At 44.0% G+C, this 22911-nt stretch overlaps 1 protein-coding gene across 1 annotated transcript; it reads right to left on the reverse strand.

Annotated features, from left to right (window-relative positions):
* Positions 1-2208: 2208 nt before the first annotated feature.
* Positions 2209-22402, reverse strand: LOC116955171 (galactosylgalactosylxylosylprotein 3-beta-glucuronosyltransferase 1-like). The gene is made up of 5 exons (XM_076052793.1): positions 21835-22402; positions 14705-14902; positions 9019-9207; positions 7459-7563; positions 2209-5430 (listed from the first exon to the last, which is right to left on the reverse strand). Exons 1-5 carry the CDS (start codon positions 22261-22263, stop codon positions 5344-5346), a joined length of 1008 nt encoding a protein of 335 aa, XP_075908908.1. The 5' UTR covers positions 22264-22402; the 3' UTR covers positions 2209-5343.
* Positions 22403-22911: the final 509 nt, after the last annotated feature.

The raw sequence follows: 22911 nt of genomic DNA on the forward strand, positions 1-22911 counted from the left end.
TTATTCTATTTTTTTATTCATTCAAAATTACCTGCGGTCTACCATGGACCTAGCCCAATTAACCCATCTGACTATAGCATCAACACAGCAGCAGAAAGTTGCGCGATCCACCCCCTTTGAGGAAATCGTAGGCCGATGGAGCCGTCATCAAAGCAATACCCATGATCACTTAATTGTGAATATTCTACCTTTAAATATTTGTATTAATACTATTACGTTAAAGACTGTTTTCCTCAACCCAATACGCTGTGCAACTAAAATAATATAGAGAGTTATAGATCACTATCTTTACCACCCGGGTTCACCCGGGACTTGGATTCACCACGCCCGGCCGCCTTTGTCCCCCCCCAGTGGCGATGTTCACACACCACACCAGTTCCTTGTTTGAGGCTGAGTCGACCTAGGGGAGGCCCAGGACCGGAAAAAATAATCGTCATCAGTGGTGGTCGTGTGCGGGAATCGAACTCGGGTCGCCGAGTTAATAGCGCAGCGTGCTAACCGCTACACTACAATGCATTACGCTTCCACATGTGCGGGTCACATGACAGATTTGACGTCTCAGCTCACTTGCCGTGCAAAAAAAACATGCATTATTGAGCTCCCCCCCCCAAAAAAGAGTTTTTTAAATAATTTTTGCATGGTGTACAGTCTAGAAAGTATCCACATGGCAAATTTCAAGTTTGTTGCATGTCGGAAAGTACGCTAAACATTTTGAACAGACACAATTACAACTTTGCCTTATATATATGGAGATTAAAAGTAATTATAACTATAAACAAATACTTGACACTTTGTAGTAGAACGAAGCAAAATGGAGAGAGTAATTATAACAATCATATACTCATTCCACAGAATGAAAAGCCCGAGTAGAATCATTAGGATCAAAATGTTTAATAACAATCATTTAAAAAAAAAGTTCCAAATGTATGCTTTTCCACTCTCCCATGGAGAAGCAAAATGCTCCTTCATGGAATTAATAAAAGGATGACTTTAGTAAATTTAAGTAATCAAATAGTTAACAATGAAAATTAATTAAACAAAAAGTTGCGCATTTTGACGTCACATTTCCCACACCCACTCCCTCGTCACACATCGTCACAAATGTTTGACTCCCCCCCCAGGTGTGTGACGTCATTTGTGGACGGCCCCTTGCGAACCGGGGGGGGGGGGTCTACTGACAAATTATGTACGCATAGGAAACGGGGGGGGGGGGGAAGCCTCGATAATAATTTGTCTACATTGGCCTTCAAATGAGTTAGATAGTCCGGCGGTGGACTATCTGTTTACTTAAACACGTTAATATTATGAATCCTTGATCGTTTCTGCGTGGATTAAATATCGGCCGTTCTATAGGATTCGGGGGGTGGGGGGAGTCAAGAGTACGTACGCAGGTGGGGGGGAGGGGGATTTAAAAAGTGCATGTGCGTACAGGGAGGGGGGGGGGGGGGTCAAGTCTTAACAGATTTTTGCGTACATACTAAATGGATGGCCCCTAAATACACAAATGTGGTCTTGCACTGACAGCCTCTGTCAATAAATTTGTCTTGTGCAGAGGCTCCCAATCGGAACCGTATAAAACCATTGAATAAGCCCTGACTTTTTGTTGACTTCAATTTCCACCAATCACGCACAGCCCCGTCGACTAATCCCTCACCGCACGCCAACTGGCCTGTCCTGGCTGGCCAACTCGTGCGCTGCCCCCGGTCAAGGCCAGACTTCGTGGAGACTTGGCTTCCAGAAATGGGGGAATGGGGGATTTTCCCCCATCACCGCTCACCCCCCCCCCCCTTACCTTATGTAACCTCGGCCACGCCACATCACCCCGGTGCGACAGCATTTTACTGTTTCACCAGGTCTTGTGCAACCTGAGATCCATCTCGCCATTATCAGTTTGGTGCACAACACATGCTCATGCCTCGTGTTATATTTAATCATGCACACTCACACATCAAAAACCTCGCAAAACTGAGTGAGATAATATACAAAACTGTGTTTAGAACAATCACCAGTCGTTTATTTATGGAAAATGACAGACCACAAAGATGAAATGTATTTCGATTTAAAGCTTTCGTGACTGCAATGATTCATCTTCTTTGGTTCTTTCGGTAAAGTCACGTAGAATGAGAATAAAATAATAAATTGATAAAATAAAATAACACAATAATATTCTCACGACGTTGTGGCTGAAACGTCGTGAGAATATTATTGTTATTTTATTTTATCAATTTATTATTTTATTCTCATTCTACGTGACTTTACCGAAAGAACCAAAGAAGATGAAATGTATTGTTTAAGTAAACCATGGTGATAGAAACACAACAACAAGCATTATTGCAATCATAACTCAGAACGTATCATCCACGTTAACACGAGAATGACCAAGATTATAGTAACTTCATAACGCAATAAGAATTGTAATTAAAATATATATTTCTTGACTGAAAGGTTTTGTGACTGCAAAGAATATGAATATATTATTTGGGTCTTTTGGTAAAGTCACGTAGACAAGTTCATATAAAATAACAAAAAAAACTACGACGTTTTGATAGCAACACAAGCATTCATCATCAGGAAGAGGGGGTTACTTTCTAAAGGGAAACTGTTTATAAAGGTTTGAAATGGCCGTAGCCCAAATGTTAACAGCCAATGTTAATGTAAGTGGTTGGCAGCGGCCGCGACGGTGGTGGGTTTATCACCAATCAAAGGGCTGGCAGGTAAAAATTTGCATGTTAATGTAAAATCGTTGAGCCGCCTCCACCCTGACATGGTTATGTTAATGGTAGATCGCAGGACGTTATCAACAAGTTTAAGTCATAAATGGCTGATGTTTCCATCCTACCACCTTCCGATGTTAGTTGTTATTTTTGGCTCTCTGATTTTACATTAACAGATTAAATTTCTCACCCAAACACAGCCACCTCGCTCGCCGAGCCCGATATTGTGGTCTCCCATTAACATGCGAATCTCTCCCATTAATATAGCCACCTCAGGGCGCTGGCCGTGGAGGCCGCTCAACTTTTTTACATTAACATGCAAATTTTTACCTGCCAGCCCTTTGATTGGTGGAAAACCCACCACCATCGTGATCGCTGCCCACCACTTACATTAACATTGGCTGCTGACATTTGGGCTACACTCATTTCAAACCTTTATAAACAGTTTCCCTTTAGAAGCTAACCCCCTGTTCCTGATGACGAACGCTTGTGTTGCGATCAAAACTTCGTAGTTTTTTTGTTATTTTCTTTGAACCTATCTACGAGACTTTACCGAAAGACCCAAAGAATATATTTTTCTATCACCGCAAAAAAGAAGCAATCGAAAATGTTCACAGGGGTCTTATGGAGTAGGCGTGGCGTTGGCCGAAAGGGGCGTGTGCCCATATATGGTAATTGTGAATTGTGAATCGGGTTTAAATTGTATTGATTTAACACAGTCGATCTGTCACTCAGCTCAACGTCGATCAGGCAGCCATGTTGAAAATGTAGATTCATTGGCAATCGATTACATTAGCCAGCAATACTTGGGATCGAGTAGTCGTGTGACCCCGCTCCCTTTATTTGATTGTATATTAACCCTGAGTCGCAATGACGTGATTAACCCACAAATTATGATTAGGTATTTTTGTTTCCTTATAATATTCTTATGCCCGTTTTCATTTTAAACGTCATTCAATGAAGTGTCTAAAAATCGCATGTCAATGCATGCACCGTTTTGTCTGATCTGTGAACCGCAGAAAGTAATTTAAGATAAAAAAAACTGCCATTTCAAAGAGGGCTGCCCGATCAACTTTCAGCTGGGTGCCAGATGGACTGAGCCGAATCGATACCGATGAAACCTCGATTCACGATGAGTAGACATGGGCAAGAACACGCCCCCTTTCGGCTGACACCCCACCCATTTCCATATATGAGGGCAAATTTTTGATCGGTGATTTCATTGTCCCACAGTGCCACCCCCACCCAGTGCTCGAGCAGACGCATGGTCAGCCTGCTGCTCAGCCTGCTGCTCATTGCGCGGCGTGTTTCACACAACCCGCGCAGCCATGAGCCCCTTCTGCAACACGGTCATTAGGTTACACGATGCAGGTTGTGAAGTGACCATCGATGCAACTTATTACGATCATGAGCGTCGTTGTGCAGAAAATGAGTGACAATAAGCAGGCAATATAATTCTCACATCTGAGACCCATAAACTCTCCGATAGGGTGCTTGGAGGTACACATCTGACAGTTCACCAGTATTGGTTGAAGCAAGCCAGACATAACTGATGAGCCACTGAATGTCAACCGATCTCGAGTTTGCATATTTGTAACCAATGCTGCTGAAAGATTGCACTCCCAGAAGGCCGTGTGGCTGGTGGGATGTGTAAACACACTTTATTGACATGGAGACGTATTTTGAGACTTAAAACATTCCATATGTGATCGGCAATTAGTTGACATCCCATACGCTTACACGGGAGGATACATTATGATATTGGGCAGAGTAAATTTAGGTTCCTATTTATCTTCCAACGGAGACTCGTTAATTGCAGTTAAATTATGGTAGCAATCATTTTAACAATTGAGTTCCACGTCAGTATAGTTTAGGAGATTTGGGCTCTGAAACCAGCACACATAAACAACGGTCGAATTGTGCAATTGTGACAATGGGGATCTGTTCTTTCATGCAAGCAGGTGCCAGATATGTTTAAGTACTCATCGCTACGATTTATGCATGTTACTGAGACTGAATATAAAAAATAACATTGCGAATCGAAACCATAAATCGGCTCAATGTAAACAACTCCAGATAGCAGCCACAGTGAGCACTGCAAAGCAGGCGAGATACACATCGCATTATTGCATCTCGAGCAAACGCAATTACTTTTCCCATGCAGAGTGCATATGTCATGTGCATGCGATGGAATGGACATCTGTGAAAAGGAGCTTTATAGCCCATGAGAATCCTCCGGGATAAAGAAAGATTTTGATTCTGAATGGAATTTATAAAACATGTAACTAAACCACGCAATAAAATGTATTAGTGCACGGTAGGGAGAAACTCGACTTGAGAGTCAGATATTCAAGTGAGCAACAAGGGGGCTTAGCAGCCCAGGATAATAAATTCTACGTAATAAAGATGAGAATATAGCACTCTTAATAGCCTTTGTTTCAATCAGAGCACCCAAGTGTGATTGTAATAATAATCACTTGAAATGTTAAGGTGCATTTCATCTGTAGAATTCCATGTATGCGCAGGGATCGTGACGCAAAGCAGTGAGCTACTTGTTTAGGCCACAGAACCATCACGTCGCATTAAACCGTGCAAAAACCGGCATCGTGCATGAATAAGTCATCCGTCATTACACCTCCATATTGGGGTCAAGAAGACCTTTTCCTCGTCCATGCTGAAAGTTGGGTTTCAAGGTTCGTGTGTGCCACACCAGCACCTGAAGGACACACACGCATGCATGTCTTTCCATTGTTGAAACTCCCCACTGCTTCCATAACTCCCCACTGCTTCCATAACTCCCCACTGCTTCCATAACTCCCCACTGCTTCCATCACACACCACTGCTTCCATCACACACCACTAATTCCATCATCATCCTCACCCATTAGTTGCCACCATTTCCACTGACCATATCCGGGCATATATCTCAGTCACCCTAGGTATATCAAATCTGTGCAGTTATATCATGTAATAACATTCAACACAATCCCAACATAACCTGGATTGAATCATTTCCTTAAAATAAAAAACACGGAGGTACTCTTTGGTTCTTTCGGTAAAGTCACGTAGATGAAAAATAAAAAGATTAATTAAAAGAATAAAATGAAAATAACTAAATTAAATCACGAAGTTTCGGGCGCAACACAAGCGTCCATCATCAGGTGGGAAAGCATGGTCTGCTGCTGATGCAGACTGTTTTAAAAGGTTTTAAATGGGTGTAACCCAATGCTAAATTCTCACATAAAGAAGTGGCTTGCCACTTCTTTATGTGAGAAATTAGCATGTAACTGGGTACAGAAGTGGCTATGTTAATGTGAGAATAAACACGGAGGTCCTGGCCACTCTTGCACAAGAGACAATGTTCTATTTTTCTCAATGGGTTTATTTACTATCCTGGTTAAATAGGAGATTGAACACGAACACAGATACCAGTCCCTAGAACACCTAGCCTCTTCCCCTGGGTAGGGACAATGGGGGATAGGAGCTGTGGATGCGGTTTGGGCAGTTGGGAGGAGAGTCATTTCATGTCTTCTCTCGACTTGACCCAACGCTCAGGGCTCTGAGCTACTCGTACAACTGAGGATTGCTTGCATTGAACCAACTACAGTATGTGCAATATCAGTGGAACTCGACTAAACTGATGACACTCAAAGTCAAGACCGGTCCACAGTTTCCTTGAGTTGAGTAAATGCTTCTGAAACGATGCACTGCTAGAAAGACGTGTGGCTGATGGGAAGTGTAAAAAAATACCATCCACTTCATAAAGAGGAAAATACAGTAAACTCTCTCTATCCGTGAGGGCTATACGTTCTTGAAATTGCTCGCGAATGCAGAATTCTTGAGTGCAGAAACTTTGATCCAATGGGAAAAAAAAAATCGGGTTACGTTCCTGGTACGAGTGATTTCTGGGACACTTGTGGACTAAGCGGGCAGCCGAGGGGACATGCCTAATCTTTGCAGTTTCAAATGTGTAGTGGCATAGCGCTGGCTGCTGGCAGAAAAATGGATCTGCGGCGTACGGCAGTCCTGACGTCAGCAGGCCAAGATATACACGAGAGGGGATCTAGGGGAAAAGTCACAGAAGGGGCCCACCAGGAACCCACTAGTAGGTTCTAGAAAGGGGGCGTGGCCGGGGCGGAGCGAGGCCACGCTGACGGTATAAGAGGGGCCCCTGTGGGGGACCTCAGGGCTGTTGTTGGAGTGGGATCTCCGTCGTGCTGCTGAAGTCCATCGTCGCCATTCTTCTCGTCATCATCTCTGTCTCTACAATCTCGGGGTGCCGCTAGTCAGGCAGCCTACCAACTGTCCTGGCTAAGTAGCGTTGCCGATAATAGACGGACTAAATATTAAGTGTTAATACCGATGGTGCTCATTAATAAAGTGCCTCCAAGTCTTAGTTAGTCACTACAAATGTAACAAAATTCTGCACGCACCTCCCCGGTGTCGGTGGTCTGGCACTACGCACACTCGCAAATACTGGAGTCTGGTGGGTGTCGCGAATAGGGAATTGGTATACATTTAACTGTTCATGAATGTGAAACTCGCGAATCCAGCACTTGCGCATAGCGAGGGTTTACTGTATTCAGGAAAGAGGTGTATTTGGCAGCCAAAGATGCCAATAGTTATCTCTTTTCAACACGTCTGTACAGTTTGTCAACTTTCTAGTGACAGTCATGATTGTCTCTGTCATGCACTGCTTAAATTGACCTATCTGACCGGAATGATTGATCGGACAAGGGCTCACCTTGGTGCAGTTGTCAGCTTTTGGCTCCAGTTGGTCTCTGGTTACGAGTTGCTTAAGAAGGCTGGACTCCTGGTTCCCACTCCTCGCGTGGAAATTGAAGTATGCCTGCAGATGCAATAGGCTATTATCAGCAATAGTCTTGTGAAATTACGAAAGAATACATTTACATGTGCAATTAGCATGTGCACAGGAAATTTTAATACAAATGTTGGGAGTCTGGAACCGGCTGTCCAGACGACACACGGTGGAACTGATTCACCAGGACTCTTCACAAAACGCCTTGATGAGATTCTAGAATGGATCTACTACTCACAACCGAATTGAACTAGATGGAACCGAATGGTCTCCTCTCTTGTTTTAAATCTTTCTTTTTTATTATGTTTGTAGAAGGGATGTGAGTAGTCCGCTGGGGTAGAATGTGCAACGTGGATAAAACGGGTAGTGTAAACATGTTGGAGGCAGCGATACGGAAGCCGAGGTTGAGAATGAATTGGAGAGACAACGATTGATATAGGTAGAGATCGTGCTGTCTATAGCTAAGCTATTAAGCTAAGCTCTTTTTTTTATTTTACCACTTAAGGCCCAGTGAGCTATGCAGCTCTTTTTCAGAAGCGACCTGGCCACAAATGATAGCTCAATGAAGTTGCTAATTGTGTGGACATTTAGATAAGCCAAATACTCAAAACACGTCAAATCTAAGAAAAATCTACGTGACCACGGACAGAGCACGCAAATTCCAAATACAAAGGAGGTGTCAGGGTCGGGATCGAACCCACGACCTCATGTATAGCAGGCGAAGTAATTGACATCTCGCCACCGTGGCACCCTATAGTGGTAATTGTGTGAGGGATAGTGGGATGAGACAGAATAATAAGAGACATTTATACGTGAGTTGTGGTTGGGGGGGGGGGGGTATGACTGGGGTTGACTGGATAGAGTTGGTCAGTCTACAGGGATAAGGTTGGCTTGGAGCTGGGCACAAGACAAATGTGGGGCTCTCAGCATGACCTATATGAAATTCTGACTGGCGGCATGGAAACAGTGATAGATAATAAAGGGTTAATACAGCGGCAGGGACACAATCGTGAATTTGCGTGTTGAGAAACAAAACATCTAGTATGTGTTACCCTATCCCGTCACTGCCTGTGGAATGTGTGGCCCACATTTGTGGGCAGGAGATTAATTGTCTGCTTGGTTATTATGTTAATAATATTCTCCACAAAAGCATTGATATGTTTGCGTCACATGTTATGACTCACGTTTAACCATGCAAAAGTTATGCTGGTTAGCATACTTTTTGTGAAATACAATATTTGAGAATTTCCACAATTTGTCCATGTCAGCATTTACCCTAAAATGTAATGCTCTAAGTAGGCGACATCCCAAGACTATTATATATTCATATCCGACACTTGTGATTGGTCGATCGCCTGAGCAGAGTCTACCTGCTTCAGAGGACCCTCGGTGCTCCGAGACTATTTTTGGGAACTGATGTTTATTGGTGCATGCTGGGCATTCTCAACGATCTGGTAGCTCACAGCACTGGTGTTAGTCACCTACTTTGGGATTCTGCAGGAGTAGGTTCAGGTTGATGGCGAAGCCGGCCATGTCGATGGCGAATGGTCGCGTGGGGTCGTATGCAACCTTCCAGCCGGTGACCCGGCCATTGGCACCCACCACTACAGATTCGTAACGCACGCCACCCACAAACGCCACGGGCCACACGGACACGTTTGTAGTGTATCTCATCTGAAAGAGTGTGGGGGGTGTGGAGTGGGGTGTGCACAGGAGACAGTGGAGGGATGGGGGGGGGAGACGTTTATGTGAAGGATTACATTGCCAGCGAATCTATTTCATTAGAAACAGCATCACCTTATGTACCTTCAGGAATTAAACACTCCACAGAATAATTGGCAACCATAGGCAGAAATTACGCTTTGTTTTTTTTGTTAAGTCACGTAGAAAGAAAATAAATTAAATAATAGCATACAATGTTTCGATTGTAACACAAGAATTCGTCATCAGGTACAAATGAAAGAGAAAACAAACCTAGTAAATTTAGAAATGCAATACAACACAGATAGTCAGCTAACATAAGTCAACATACAACCTGGTTGATTACATTCTTCCAAAGATTGTTAAATTTGAGAGACAAAACACAGACACGGAGACACACAGACAGACACATCAGCAGAGAGCTAACAGGCACACAGAGACACACACACATAGGCACACAGAGAAACAACGCCTCTGTGTCGAGGCCTTAAATAGAGAGAGAGGGGGGCAGAGAGAGAGGGTGGGTAGATAAATTAGCATGTCAATGAGAGATTTGGAGCTTTCGTGACTGCAGGAAATACTACAATACGAGGACACAGAGAGAGAGAAAACACACTTAAACAAACTTAGAGTTTTTGATTTAAAGCTTTCGTGACTGCAGTAATTCATATTCTTAGTTTTTTCGGTAAAGTCACGTTGAAGAGAAACAACAAAATAACAAAATATATAAAACAATAAAAAATTATCACGACGTTTCGACCATAACTCAAACGGTCATCATCAGGTGTGTCGGTTTGCATAAATTTATTTTTAAAACGGCACATTTATTTATTTATAAAAAACGTTGGCGTCACGCGCAGCGATTGGCAGTTTGCCCAGGACTAGTCCATCTATTTTTTTTTTTAAAGAGGAGGGGGGAGACGACATTTTTTATAATGTATGCTGTCTGAAAGCCACTGTAAGCGTGAACAATCAATCAAGAACTGAAATGATTGATCAAATCTTTCCAATGATTGCTAAGATAGAATCCATCTTCTCGGTTGAAATTGTCTCTGTGCTTGTATATGTGGATAGCCTCATGAACGAATCTCTCATGGAAGCCAGATGGCTTACAAAGAACCTCCGTCTTGGAAAAGTCAATGGCATGTGAGCCTACTGAATTAGAACAATGATCTGCTACGGCCGAGGTGTTGGTCCTACCGTGTTTAAGGTCTGCTTTATGTTCACGAATGCGGTCCGAGACATGGCGTTTGGTTTCTCCAATGTAACTACTACCACAGAGGCAACTTAGTTTGTAGACACCAGGGTATTGTATGTCCGGAATCACATCTTTTACAGATGGGACCAGATCACGGATTTTATGTACTGTGTTAAATCGGACCTGGATTTTGTGTTTATTCAAGATTTTGGAGATATTTTTTGTGACCCCCGCAATGTAGGGTAAGGTGATGGTTTTGAATGGCTCCTCAAGAGGATCCTTCTTCATGGTTGGAGTGATGGCTTCGCGGATTGTGTAGTCGGAGTAACCATTAGCCTTGGGAGCTTGGTGTACGTGTTGGAGTTCACTGGCAATGTGTTCCTGGTCAGAATTCAACACAGTACATACACTTCGTGATCTGGTCCCGTCTGTAAAATATGTGATTCCAGGCACAAACTAAGTTGCCTCTGTGGTAGAAGTTACATTGGAGAAACCAAACGACATGTCTCGGACCGCATCTGTGAACACAAAGCAGACCTAAAACACGGTAGGACCAACACCTCAGCTGTGGCAGACCACTGTTATAATTCAGTGGGCTCACATGACATTGACTTCTCTCAGACAGAGGTTCTCTGCAAGCCATCAGGCTACCATGAGCGATTCGTTCATGAGGCTATCCACATATACAAACACAGACAATTTCAACCGAGAAGATGGATTCTGGCTTGGCAATCATTGGAAGGATTTGATAAACCATTTCGGGTCTTAATTGATTGTTTTGACACTTACGGTGACTTTCAGACCGCATTCTATTTTCTTTCTATCTCCCCCCTCCTTTGTTCCGAGTATAGATGAACTCGTCTGTCTGAACAATTGCCACCGCAGCATTCGCTCGGAGGTTCGGAGAGCCGTGAGGCACTGCAAGTATGGGTGGTGGTCGCAGGTTGCTGAGGAGATGGAGTCTGCCTCAATGGCCTGCGATCACAAATCCATATTTAACTCCATCAAAAAAGTAACCTGCAGCGCCACACCTATTACCATCATTAGGGGAAAAAACGGTGATCCAATGTCCGACCCCCAGGTACAGGTTTGCAGATTTTCTGAGCATTTCTGTGACGTCCTGGGGGAGGGGAAATCACTCGACATGGAAATCATCTTGGGACAAAGTGGGGATGACCCTGCTGAGGCTGCGGTGCCTCAAATATTGGAGGAAGAAGTTACCCCCTGTGAATGGCTGGCTGAGGTGCCATCGGTTGAGGAAGTACTGAAGGCGATCCGGAGTCTGAGACCAGGAAAGGCACTGGGCAGAGTTGATCTCCCAAGCGAAATGCTGAGGGAGGGTGGCGTTTGCGCACAGACTGCCCTACATGATATCACAGCTGTCTAGAACACTGGATGGGTTCCGCAGGATTGGAGGGATTCCCTTGTGGTCCCCCTCTTTAAGAAGGGGGGACCGCACAGACTGTAACAACTACAGGGGCATCTCACTCCTCAGTGTGCCGGGAAAGGTCCTGGAAAGGGTTATTCAACATCGCCTTGCCAGGCACGCTGAGGAGAGGCTTGCGGAGCCCCAATGCGGTTTCAGGAAAGGGCGGTCTTGCACAGATGCCATATTTTTTGTCCATCTGCTACAGCAGAGGTGTAGGGAATTCCAACAAGACCTACATCTCTGTTTTATTGACCTGGTCAAGGCCTATGAAACCATCAGGAGGCCTGGGCTCTGGGTTGTTTTTCGTGCATTCGGAGTCCCTGACCCTCTGCTCACAATCATTAAGGACCTTCATGATGGTGAGCGGGCCCGGGTAAAACTACGTGGCCGGGAGTCGGAGCCACTCCCTGTTCACCTTGGGGTGCGACAGGGATGTCCTTACATATTTTTCAACCACGTATTTCGCGAAGCCTTTGATTGCTGTACCAGAAGAATTTCCATCTGGTACAGATACAATGGGAGGCTAATCGATGTGTGGGTGTGGTCAAGGGATGGCTCCCTATTGGTCAACCACGTTATGTATGCCGATTATTTGTTAATTGCTGCTCACTCCAGTTTTCAAGTTTAATTCGTTAGGTATAGCCCTGTGAGCCATGCAGCTCTTGAGTCGGATGCAACCGGAACAAACAAAATATGAACAGAGAACATCTTAAAGCGACGACGCGCGACAAAAACATCCTAGATAAACCAGAAAATCTTCCAGAAAAAAAAACCCCAACATATTACAACGCTGTGTGCAAAAATCCCAGTGTAATGTAAGTCGAACAATAACAACCATAAGACAATTTAGATTAAAGTTATCAGGCCAACGCCGCACTTCCGCAAGAAACATGGCTTAACCATATGTTTTCGAAATCACCTAAATAAAGCTATAAAAACAATGTAACAACAGTAATCATAGGAACTGTGATTCAAATTGAACAATAATCGATATACATAACATGTATGACCAAACTTGCAGCCATAGCTGGCAGCATGACACTCCCAGTATATGATGTGTGAGTGAGTCAGTGGTAGTGTGAGTGTACGATGTGTGAGTGAGTGTATGATGAGTTAATCCGTGTATGATGAGTGAATGGGTCAGTGGTTGTGTGAGTGAGTGTATGATGTGTGAGTGAGTCAGTGTAAGATGAGTGAGTGTATCACGGCCTTCTCCATGCCATCACGGGAAAAACTGTCCCGAGTTGACGTGGACGCAAAAAAAAGGGCGAAGGACGCAGCGCGAGGTCGAGCGCGGCGCTGAAACTGGAGTGTGCCACTAAGAGGTGGGGCCTTACCATCAGCCACACCAAAACTAAGCACCTGCCTGGGTATTTTGTACCATCAGGCACTCCACCCCCACAACTCCCAATTGGTGATGGGGCAGTTGTGGAGAGAGTGGACAGTTTCCCATACCTGGGCAGTGTGCTTATGACCGGCTCCAGTTTAACAGCAGAGGTCTCACTCCGAATCAGTCGAGCGGCATTATTTTTTCACCGGTTGTGTAACGCTGTGTGGTAGATACCTGATTTGTCACTCTGCACGAAGCTTCAGGTCTTCTCGGCCACGGTCATTCCCTCCCTTCTCTATGCTTGTGAAACGTGGACCCCCCTAATGGAGCAGCTTCACTGATTGGAAACATTTAGGCTGACATGCCTACGATCCATCCTAGGTTTAACTAGGCTGGATTGTGTGAGGAGCTCACAAATCCTTGAAAGATCTGGGCAAAGTCCCATCGGTGAGCTCCTCCGGCAGGCAAGGCTGCGTTGGCTGGGTCATGTAGCCCACATGCCCAGTCACCGCATGCCTAAACAGCTTTTGTTTGACTGGATAGAGGGGGCTAAACGGGTGCGGCATGGGCTAGAGAAGAGATGGAGTGATGTAGTACAGAAGGATGTGGAGCTGAGTGGACTTGCCGATGACTGGTACCAGCGGTGTCAAAATCGGCCTCTGTGGAGGAGGCTCGTGAAAGACGCTGTTGGGCAATTGGAGGCAGTCGCCCTCCAACAACAACGGAGGGCGGAGGAGCGACACTTCCAACAACGAGCGGCGTGCCGGGTGGCTAAAGCACAGCAAGTTGGCACAGTAGGGGGTACAGATGGTGCATCAGCCAGTCGTCTCAGTCAGTCGACCCATGGCACCTGGGTCTTCCCCGTGTACTCCTTGCCAGCAGGCGTTCGACACTTCACGTGGCCTTAAGGTGCACATAGCCTGACACAAGCGTTGTGGTGACATCACCACCACTTTGTGGCGAATGGCGGTTGTTGTGTGTTTTGTCTCTCTCAAATTTAGCAATCTTTGGAAGAACGTAATTAACCTGGTAGGGTGTTGACTTATGTTTGCCGACTCTGTGTTGTATTGCATTGTATTTCTAAGTTTGCTAGGTTTGTTTTCTCTTTTATTTGTACCTGATGGTGATTGCTTTTGTTGCAATGGAAATGTCTTATGCTATAATTTAATTAATTTTCTTTCTATGTGACTATGCGAAATAACCAAAGAGTAATTCCTGCAGTCACAAAAGCTCCAAGTCAAGTTTGAACCATAGGCAGAGTTTGACTTCTATATTTGGGGGGTGGGGAGGGGGGGCAGGACTTCTCTTTGTTCCTCACATTAGGCATTGCGGGTGCATATGATGAATTTCTTTTTTTATATTAATTTTAAACTACTGAAAATTAATTAATAGGTGTCCAATTTAGAGGGGCGTTGCCGCCCCCGTGTCGAAATGCCGCCTATGTCTATGACCAACAATTCATACAGTACATGATAAAACAATCACACCCTACAGTATGTGAAACGGACCTCACCTCCTCAAAGATGTCCATGCTGTAGGTGTTGTCGTCGTCTGCAAAATATACGACCCCGTTTGGAGCCAGAGGATCCAAGCCAGACTCTCTGGTGGCATTGTGAGACCCAGACCGGTTGCCAAACGTCTCCCTGAGCCAGCGCAGAGCCTCGTTCCTCTGGAACGTGCCTCTTGGAAAAGAGGAGCGGCTTCTGTTGGGCTGAGAGCAGGAATTTTTCGTTTAAAAAAATATGCATTTCACCTTGATGCATGATACAGAACAGATGGTTTAGTGGCTGCGAGACTATGCAGTGGGAAGTGCAGCTTTCGCTTTCACTCTTCTCGCCCCTCCTTCACTGGAACAAACTTCACATTAAGAAGTCACCTTTGCTCAGTAGTTTCCGCTCTTCATTCACAACTCGCTTATTGTTTCCTAGCTCACCCCACGACGCCCTTAATGCCCCCCTCGTAACACCATCGTTACTATTCCCTCTTCATATTCTCATTGTATGGCTGTCATTCATTTCCCATTCATTCGATCCATTCGTCATCATTTACTGTAATAAATTTTGCTTTCACCGAATTTACGCATCATCACAGATTCGTCCCCATTGCTACCTCTCGTCTATTTTATTCACCTAATTTCCACCACTACATTCACACACGATGTTGTACCGTTCCTAATTATCTGCAAAGCGCATTGGTTAAGGCGCTATATAAGATAAGATATGCGGTCGAGTTTATGCTCCCCGCCTTAAAATCAGACTGATCAGCATGGGGAAGTATGGCAAAACAGCCCCTCCACGACCCGCGTGGCATAGAGGCCCTGATCTTGCAATGGATTGACACAAAACGACGTACATGTAACCAATTAAGGCACAATACTGAGATGTACGAATATATTGTTTTGTCTTTTAACCAATCTCATTAGCGTTATTGTCAATGTTTCTGTTTGGTTTGTACAGCTTTCTTCTCTCAGTTTAAGTTTAACATGAGCACACAGTTTGCATGCGATCTTCAGTACAGAAGACTCTTGATTATCTGTGTGCGGTTTATCTGGTATGCGGCTTAACCGCGCACCTGAGATTTTGACATAAATTAATAACTCATGGATTTTCCAAAAGCCCAATTGAGTAATCTAAACAGTTTTACATTGTTATTTTTGGTAACGTTTATTACAAGTCACGTGCTTAAACTGAACAAATATGTGCACCAGTTAATCCGAAATCCACATGATCACCTCTACAGTACAGTAGTTGCATATCTTTACAACAGTGGGTGGAGTTTGATTGATGTTGATTGGCGTGGCTCTGCTATCCACTTAGTGGGTGGACTATTCTGCGCTGTAGCAGGAAAGTGTTATTATTGAGCACGCGCATCACTTGGTCGTTAGATCGTTAGTATTGGTTCTAAATCTAAAACGTAACAAATTTAAATCGTTAGTGAATGATTTATCCAATTAATTTTGTGAGTTTTAATTTACGAAACTGCATCATGGCAGATAACCGGAAGCGTGTTGTTTAAACTTTAAATCAGAAACTGGATATTATTCATGAATTGGAAAACATAATTTATGCCTATAATCGTGTTTTTTTGGGATAGACAAATTACGAGTTTGAATGATCCGCGGCCGTCCTCCCCGTCATTAGCATGGATAATCGAGAGTCTACAATAATTGAAAACGTCGCCCCCTTATGCAGATTACTTGATCCGTGTATTTGTGAGCTTTGCACAGCCCAGGACAGTGAAACACGTGAGAGGAGTCTCTCATTAGTCTTTGCAATAATAACATATACTGACACATATAATGCACATGCTGTCAGCTACACGAGAAATTATCACACAACTGCCATTCTGCTACTTGCTTCGGTAGACATTTCACAAATGGTTATTGAGCACTTAAATATTTTTTCTTTCATTTTTATGGCATTTTTTCTGGAAATAAAATATACATTAATTATATATGTACATCATGCAAATGTGTGTCTGCGGTCTGCCTGGCTAGCGTGTAACTCCCCTTTCTCCGACATCCATTGCGTGCCGCAGGTAGACAGGAATCCAGGCAGGAAGCCACCCAGACCACTTTTTTGTAATATCGTATGAAGTATGATATACTCTTTGGTTCTTTCGGTAAAGCCACGTAGGTAGACAAAATTATAGATCACGACGTTTCTATCACAACACAAGCAATCGTCATCAGGTGATACAATGCAGCAGGAGAGCTGCTGAGGCAGGAGAAATATAGCGAAAGAGCTGCTGCAACAACAGTTTATATAGGTTTGAGGTGGGCTCAACCCAAGGGTAAATGGGCGGATCTAGAGATGCAATTAGCATGTCAATGTGAGACGGCTCCAGCCACAGCGGCTGTGTTAATGAGAAGATTAGCATGTGACAATGTCAGAACCGGGAAACAAAAGAAACAAATCGAGGTCATCCCAAATATACAATATATACAGTGACGAACAGGGGAAGGGGCAAAACGCAAAGGAAGAGAGAGAGAGGAGAGGATAAGGAGAGAAAAAACAACACGCAGTAACACGCGAAAACTCGACCCCCTCCGGCACCAGCATCTCCCACCCTCGCCATTTAACAACACCCGTAAGCACAATAAAGAGGCTAAAAATAATGTTCTCCTGCTAGAGCATCCAGCAAATCGTCCAATCGAGGAAGGGGGTACGCGTCAGCCACAGATCTTATTAAGCTTATGGCATATTCTTGGTTCTCTTGGTAAAGTCACGTTGAAGCGAAACAATAAAATAATAAAATATATATAAAACAATTAAATTTCTCACGACGTTTCGACAGCAACACAAGCAGTCATCATCAGGTGTAAAAACCAACAGCAAGAACATTTGAAAGTGGCGGTATGTATTTATTTTTAATTCATTTTTTAACGCTAGCACCACGGATAGCGATTTGACAGTTTGTTTAGATGGACGAGTCCATCTGTGTTCGGAAAAGAGGAAGGGGGAGATTAAAAATTAATGTATGATGTCTGAAAGCCACCGTAAGTGTGAACAATCAATTAAGACCCGAAATGGTTTATCAAATCCTTCCAATGATTGCTAAGCCAGAATCCATCTTCTCAGTTGATATTGTCTCTGTGTTTGTATATGTGGATAGCCTCATGAACGAATCTCTCAAGGTAGCCAGGTGGCTTGCAAAGAACCTCTGTCTTGGAGAAGTCAATGTCATGTGAGCCTACTGAATTATAACAGTGATCAGCCACGGCCGAGGTGTTGGTCCTACCGTGTTTAATGTCTGCTTTGTGTTCACGAATGCGGTCCGAGACACGTCGTTTGGTTTCTCCAATGTAACTACTATCACAGAGTCAACTTAGTTTGTAGACACCAAGGTACTGTATGTCCGGAATCACATCTTTTACAGACAGAACCAGATCACGGATTTTATGTAATGTGTTGAAACGGACCTGGATCTTGTGTTTATTCAAGATTTTGGAGATCTTTTTTGTGATCCCCGCAATGTAGGGTAAAGTGATGGTTTTTAAAGGCTCCTCAAGAGGGTCCTTCTTCATGGTTTGAGTGATAGCTTTGCGGATTGTATAGTCAGAGTAACCACTAGCCTTAACAGCTTGGTGTACGTGCTTGAGTTCACTGCCTATGTGCTCCTGGTCGGATATGCATTGGGCTCTATGGTGCAGAGTCTTGATGAGATAATTCTTCTGTGATGGATGGTGGTGGGAATCCGATTTCAGATAAGCATCCGTATGGGTAGCTTTCCTGTAGACAGAGTGGCTCATTGAGCCATCAGGTCTCTTTTTTATTAGGACATCCAAAAAAAGGTAGCTTGCCATCTTTTTCGACTTCCATGGTAAATCTGATGGCTGGGTGTATGGAATTGATGTGGTCGAAGAATTGGTCTAGAGCAGGCCGGCCATGTGGCCAGATGACAAAAGTGTCATCCATGTACCTCTTCCATAAGATTGGGCGCAGAGTGGCAGTCTGGATGGCGTCACTCTCAAATTTCTCCATGAAAATGTTGGCTATAACCGGAGATCGGGGGGAGCCCATTGGGGTGTCCTCAGTTTGTTTGTAGAAAGTTCCATTCCAAGTGAAGTATGTATTGGTTAAGCAGTGTCTCACCAGAGGGGGTACCTCAGTGTTAAGTCCTTGATGAACCAAGTCTTCAATGATTGCGATGGTGTCAGGTAAAGGAACTTTGGCGAATAAGGAAACTACATCAAAACTGACAAGCAGGTCGTCTGGGGACAGGGAAATACCCTTGATTGTCGATACCAGGTGAGTCGAATGTTGTACCGCAGAGGTGGTTTTTCCAGTGAAAGGCCGCAGGATTTCAGACAGAAAACGAGCCAGTTTGTAGGTGGGGGAGTTGATAGAAGAGACGATGGGATGAGGGGTGTATCTACTTTATGTATTTTTGGTAAGCCGTATAATCTTGGTGGCCTGGTAACAGAAGGTTTCAACGAAAACTGTTTAGTTTGATCAATTAATGTGGTTGAATCAGAATTATTTTGTTGGTTTGTGTGACGAGGCTGTTGGTGGGATCTCTTTTTAGTTTTGTATAGCTGCCATCATCGAGTAATTATTTAATTTTGTTGTTATATTCTATTTCATCCATGATGACAGTAGCATTTCCCTTGTCGGCTGAGAGGATTACAATGTCATCCCTCTTTTAAATTTATATAATTCAAAACTCTCATCTTTGCTGAGGTTGCTCGCTGGCATCTTAGCGTTTTTGAGGGTTGCAGCGATTTCAGATCTTGCTAAGTTTGCAGCGATGTGACCCAGGCCCTTGAGAGCCACGTCTACTTGGGCAATGATATCATTAACTGGTTTGTGTTTAGGTGTGACGCAAAGTTTAGACCTTTAGCTAAAACGGATTTCAGACCATCGGAAATAGAACTGTTACTGCGATTAATTACGACTTTGTTAACGTCTAGCTTTTTGGTGTGTGGGTCCGGTCTTTTGTTGGAGAGGAGGTTAAATTTGGAAATCAGGTTGTCCTTACATTTGGTCGACATAGTAGCAGCTGAAGATGCAGTCATATTGTCTACATGTTCCCAATCCGATGTGGACATTGTTGCCGTCAATGATAAGTGTGATTTGTAGAGTGTCTTGTCTAACTGATCTAGTTCAGTGCGTATAAGTCTGATTTTCTCTGAGATACGAGCTAAGCTAGTTTTGAAAAGAATTCGTCTCGCATTATAAGAAGTTACAGCAGCAGAGGTCAGTGTAAATGTGATTGGTATTACCCCATAGTCGCAGTATCTCTTCAGAAAGGTGAGAGACTCGCTCAGCTGAGCCTTCTTATCCCGGAGTTTGTTGAAGGATCTTAAAGTTATGTGGAAACCCTCCCCATAGAGGTGGTTAAATTTTGATTTAGAAGTAAGATCGGATGAAACGGAAGCCTTAAATAAGAAGTGAAGTTGGGGGGAGGGGCCAGAGAGAAAGGGCAGAGCAGGAGGCAGCATGGGCTGCTACGCACTTTTTATTTAAGGCTTCCGCTTCATCCGACCTTACTTCTCTGTCCGTCCTTGCCTCTTGGTGTCTCTGTATATGTATTTCTGACTTGTACCTCGTATTTGTTCACTCTGTCTATGCTGGTATGTTCAGTCCAGAGGTTGAACACGAAATTTAGCACTCTTCTGAAATTCGTGGTCCGCCAGGTAAGTGTCTAACTGTGTTGTTGACCTGACTGGTTGTGCATCACATATTTTTTCTTGGGTTTGTTGAATTCTCTTCTCTCATCTTCTTGTTGTATTTACCTCCGTGATTTGTTTCTTACACCTGATGAAGATCGCTTTTGTTGCGGTCGAAACGTCGTGATTGATTTGGTTTGTTTTAATATAATTTTATGGTATTCCTACATACGTGACTTTACCGAAAAAACCAATGAGTAATCCCATTGAATTGCACTATGCAACTTCCCGCGGAACGTGTGTTTATGGTAGGCGGTGGTTAATCTTACGCAAACTCCGATCGAATGCACTGCGGAGTAAATCAATTATTGTATGTTTTATGCCATTATGAAAAGTTATTGTTTGAATTTATGAAATGCTGAAATACATTTATTTTGTATACGGAATCACTATTAAGGCCGTTACTGATACTCCAATGAAGTCCTCATATCGCTCATAGGTAAAAGATAGTGGCCGGGAACGCATCTCCATTGGAGTGATGTAATAATGGCCTCCTACAGCGCTGTTTCATATAGCGCTCCGTTTGCGACCACCAATTAGCATGGATGGCTACGTACGGTGCGAAAGAGGTCCACACCTACCAAGAACGAAGCCTTAGGATTATAGGGGGGATGCCTGTAACTTACAATGCGCTGCAGGAATCTTCCATCATGGCTGATTTCGCATTATTTTGTGTATTACCTGATGTCTTATAATGATAATGTTCTTCTAAATCCTGCTCATAAGTGCAAGCCCCTGAGATTAAAAAAAATCGAGGCTCTTGACCCAATAATGCCTGGCTCACAATAGCCACTGGACATGATCATGGTGATGATGAAGAAGTATGTGGTGTATGATGATGATGAGTGTGTAATGACCAAAATATTACCCAGGCCAATATGCAGGCTCCCTGCTATTCGAAGATAAACCAAGGTTTCCAATTGGTGGAAAGATGCCTCTAGAGGGATTGGGAGGCAAGCTTTTGAAGTCATTGGAGAAAAGGATCTGAATGAGAATTGGTGGGAAACAAAGTGGAACCCTGAGGCGACGATTGAGATCTGTTAGAGGGGAAGGACAGGGATTGGCTAAGGGAAATACAGTGAGGGAACATTCGAGGAAGGGAACTGGAACGATATAAAAGGGCAAAGCACAAAGGGAGGGGACTTTCGAGGGAAAGTACAGCTTCAAGATCAAGCACCAAGTCCGGACCTAGATTTTTTTGTGTTAATAAAATTCGCTTCTAGTACTTCGTCGTCCGAATCATTACAGGTGTACACTGAACAAGAAAGACACTGACTGCCCAGCCACATTGCACATAGAAACATTACAGAGCATGACAGTTTTGCTCATGTTCATCAGTGTTCATGAGATGAAAATGTTAGATAGAATAATGTTAGATAGAATAAGAATAATGCTAATAAATGTTGGTGTCATGTGATTGTATTTTAGGTGTTGTGCCTATCACATTGGAAGCATCTGTACAATCGTTTGACCAAGATGATGATCAAGCTGACGATGATGATCAAGCTTATAATGATTATGATCGAGCTGATGTTGGTCACCTTAAGGGGGTCCTGTTTAGGTGTCTCCATGTGCAGGTGGGTGTAGGATAGCGGCCAGGCGTTGTGGAGCACGGCGGAGACGAGAGCCGAGGGCGTGGGCGCATCCTCCACGACCAGCCAGTGCAAGTTGGGCACCAGGGCCATGGTGTGCGAGAGGCGCGTGAGATCCGCTTTCTGCACGGCGCGAGCATAGGTGGGGGTCACGGCGAAGATGACGGGAAGAGCGGGGTCCCAGCGAGAAGTGCAGAGTCTCCGCCACCTAATCACCATCACCACCACCATCAGCACAAACATAATCACCACCATCACCACAATCACTACCATCACTGCAATCACCACCATCACCATAATCGCCACCATATGATCAACCCGATCAACAACAATCACCGTTCCCCACTAAGTGGTGGTGACGTCACCACGGCGCTTTTGACAGTCTAGGTTAGTCAACTTTCAGACGGTCAATGAAGTGGAATTTTTTTACATCTAATTTGCTTGAGCAATCATCAGAAAATATTTTTGATGGACATGTAAACGATGTGCACGGACTCACAGCCCCGTGTCTATAGTCCTGTATGCTATGTGGCTACCACATTGCTGGGAGGAGCTGGCAAGATATTCCTCCTACTGTCACATAACCAAGCCCACTTGATCACGAGCCCAGTCTACACGGAGGGTTCTTGCTTTTCCTGACGTAGGCCCGACCTACTGCTTCATAAGCCCGACCAACGTCTTTTTCAACTTGGGAAGCCCCTGGAGCTATGCACTTTTAAATCGAGATGGAAAACTAATTTCTGAAAAACTGCGTTTTCTGTTTAGTTTGTCCTTCCCCTGCACCTCCAAATAGCACGGTTGGTTGAGAACGGTGCAAAATAATTTCAACATGCATACAGACATGCATACAAATTCACACACTTGTCGTGCAACACTACCCCTTGACCATCATCATGAGTCCAGGCATAACACCAGGTGATGTTCAAAACTCGGACAAAAAATCTCGGATTCTTTTTT

Source organism: Petromyzon marinus, chromosome 58, assembly GCF_048934315.1.
Source record: "Petromyzon marinus isolate PM22_M1 ecotype Great Lakes invasive population chromosome 58, UKy_Petmar_22M1.pri1.0, whole genome shotgun sequence".
NCBI lineage: Eukaryota > Metazoa > Chordata > Hyperoartia > Petromyzontiformes > Petromyzontidae > Petromyzon > Petromyzon marinus.

What these genes read in the sequence shown, in the direction of transcription:
- LOC116955171 (XM_076052793.1), bottom strand. Translation starts at nt 22,263, where the DNA reads ATGGTGGCGATTATGGTGATGGTGGTGATTGCAGTGATGGTAGTGATT. An exon ending in TACTCCTGCAGAATCCCAAA is followed by an intron (nt 7,564 to 9,018) that starts GTAGGTGACTAA and finishes TTGCATCTGCAG; the next exon opens with GCATACTTCAATTTCCACGC. An exon ending in AAGCTGACAACTGCACCAAG is followed by an intron (nt 5,431 to 7,458) that starts GTGAGCCCTTGT and finishes TGTGTCCTTCAG; the next exon opens with GTGCTGGTGTGGCACACACG.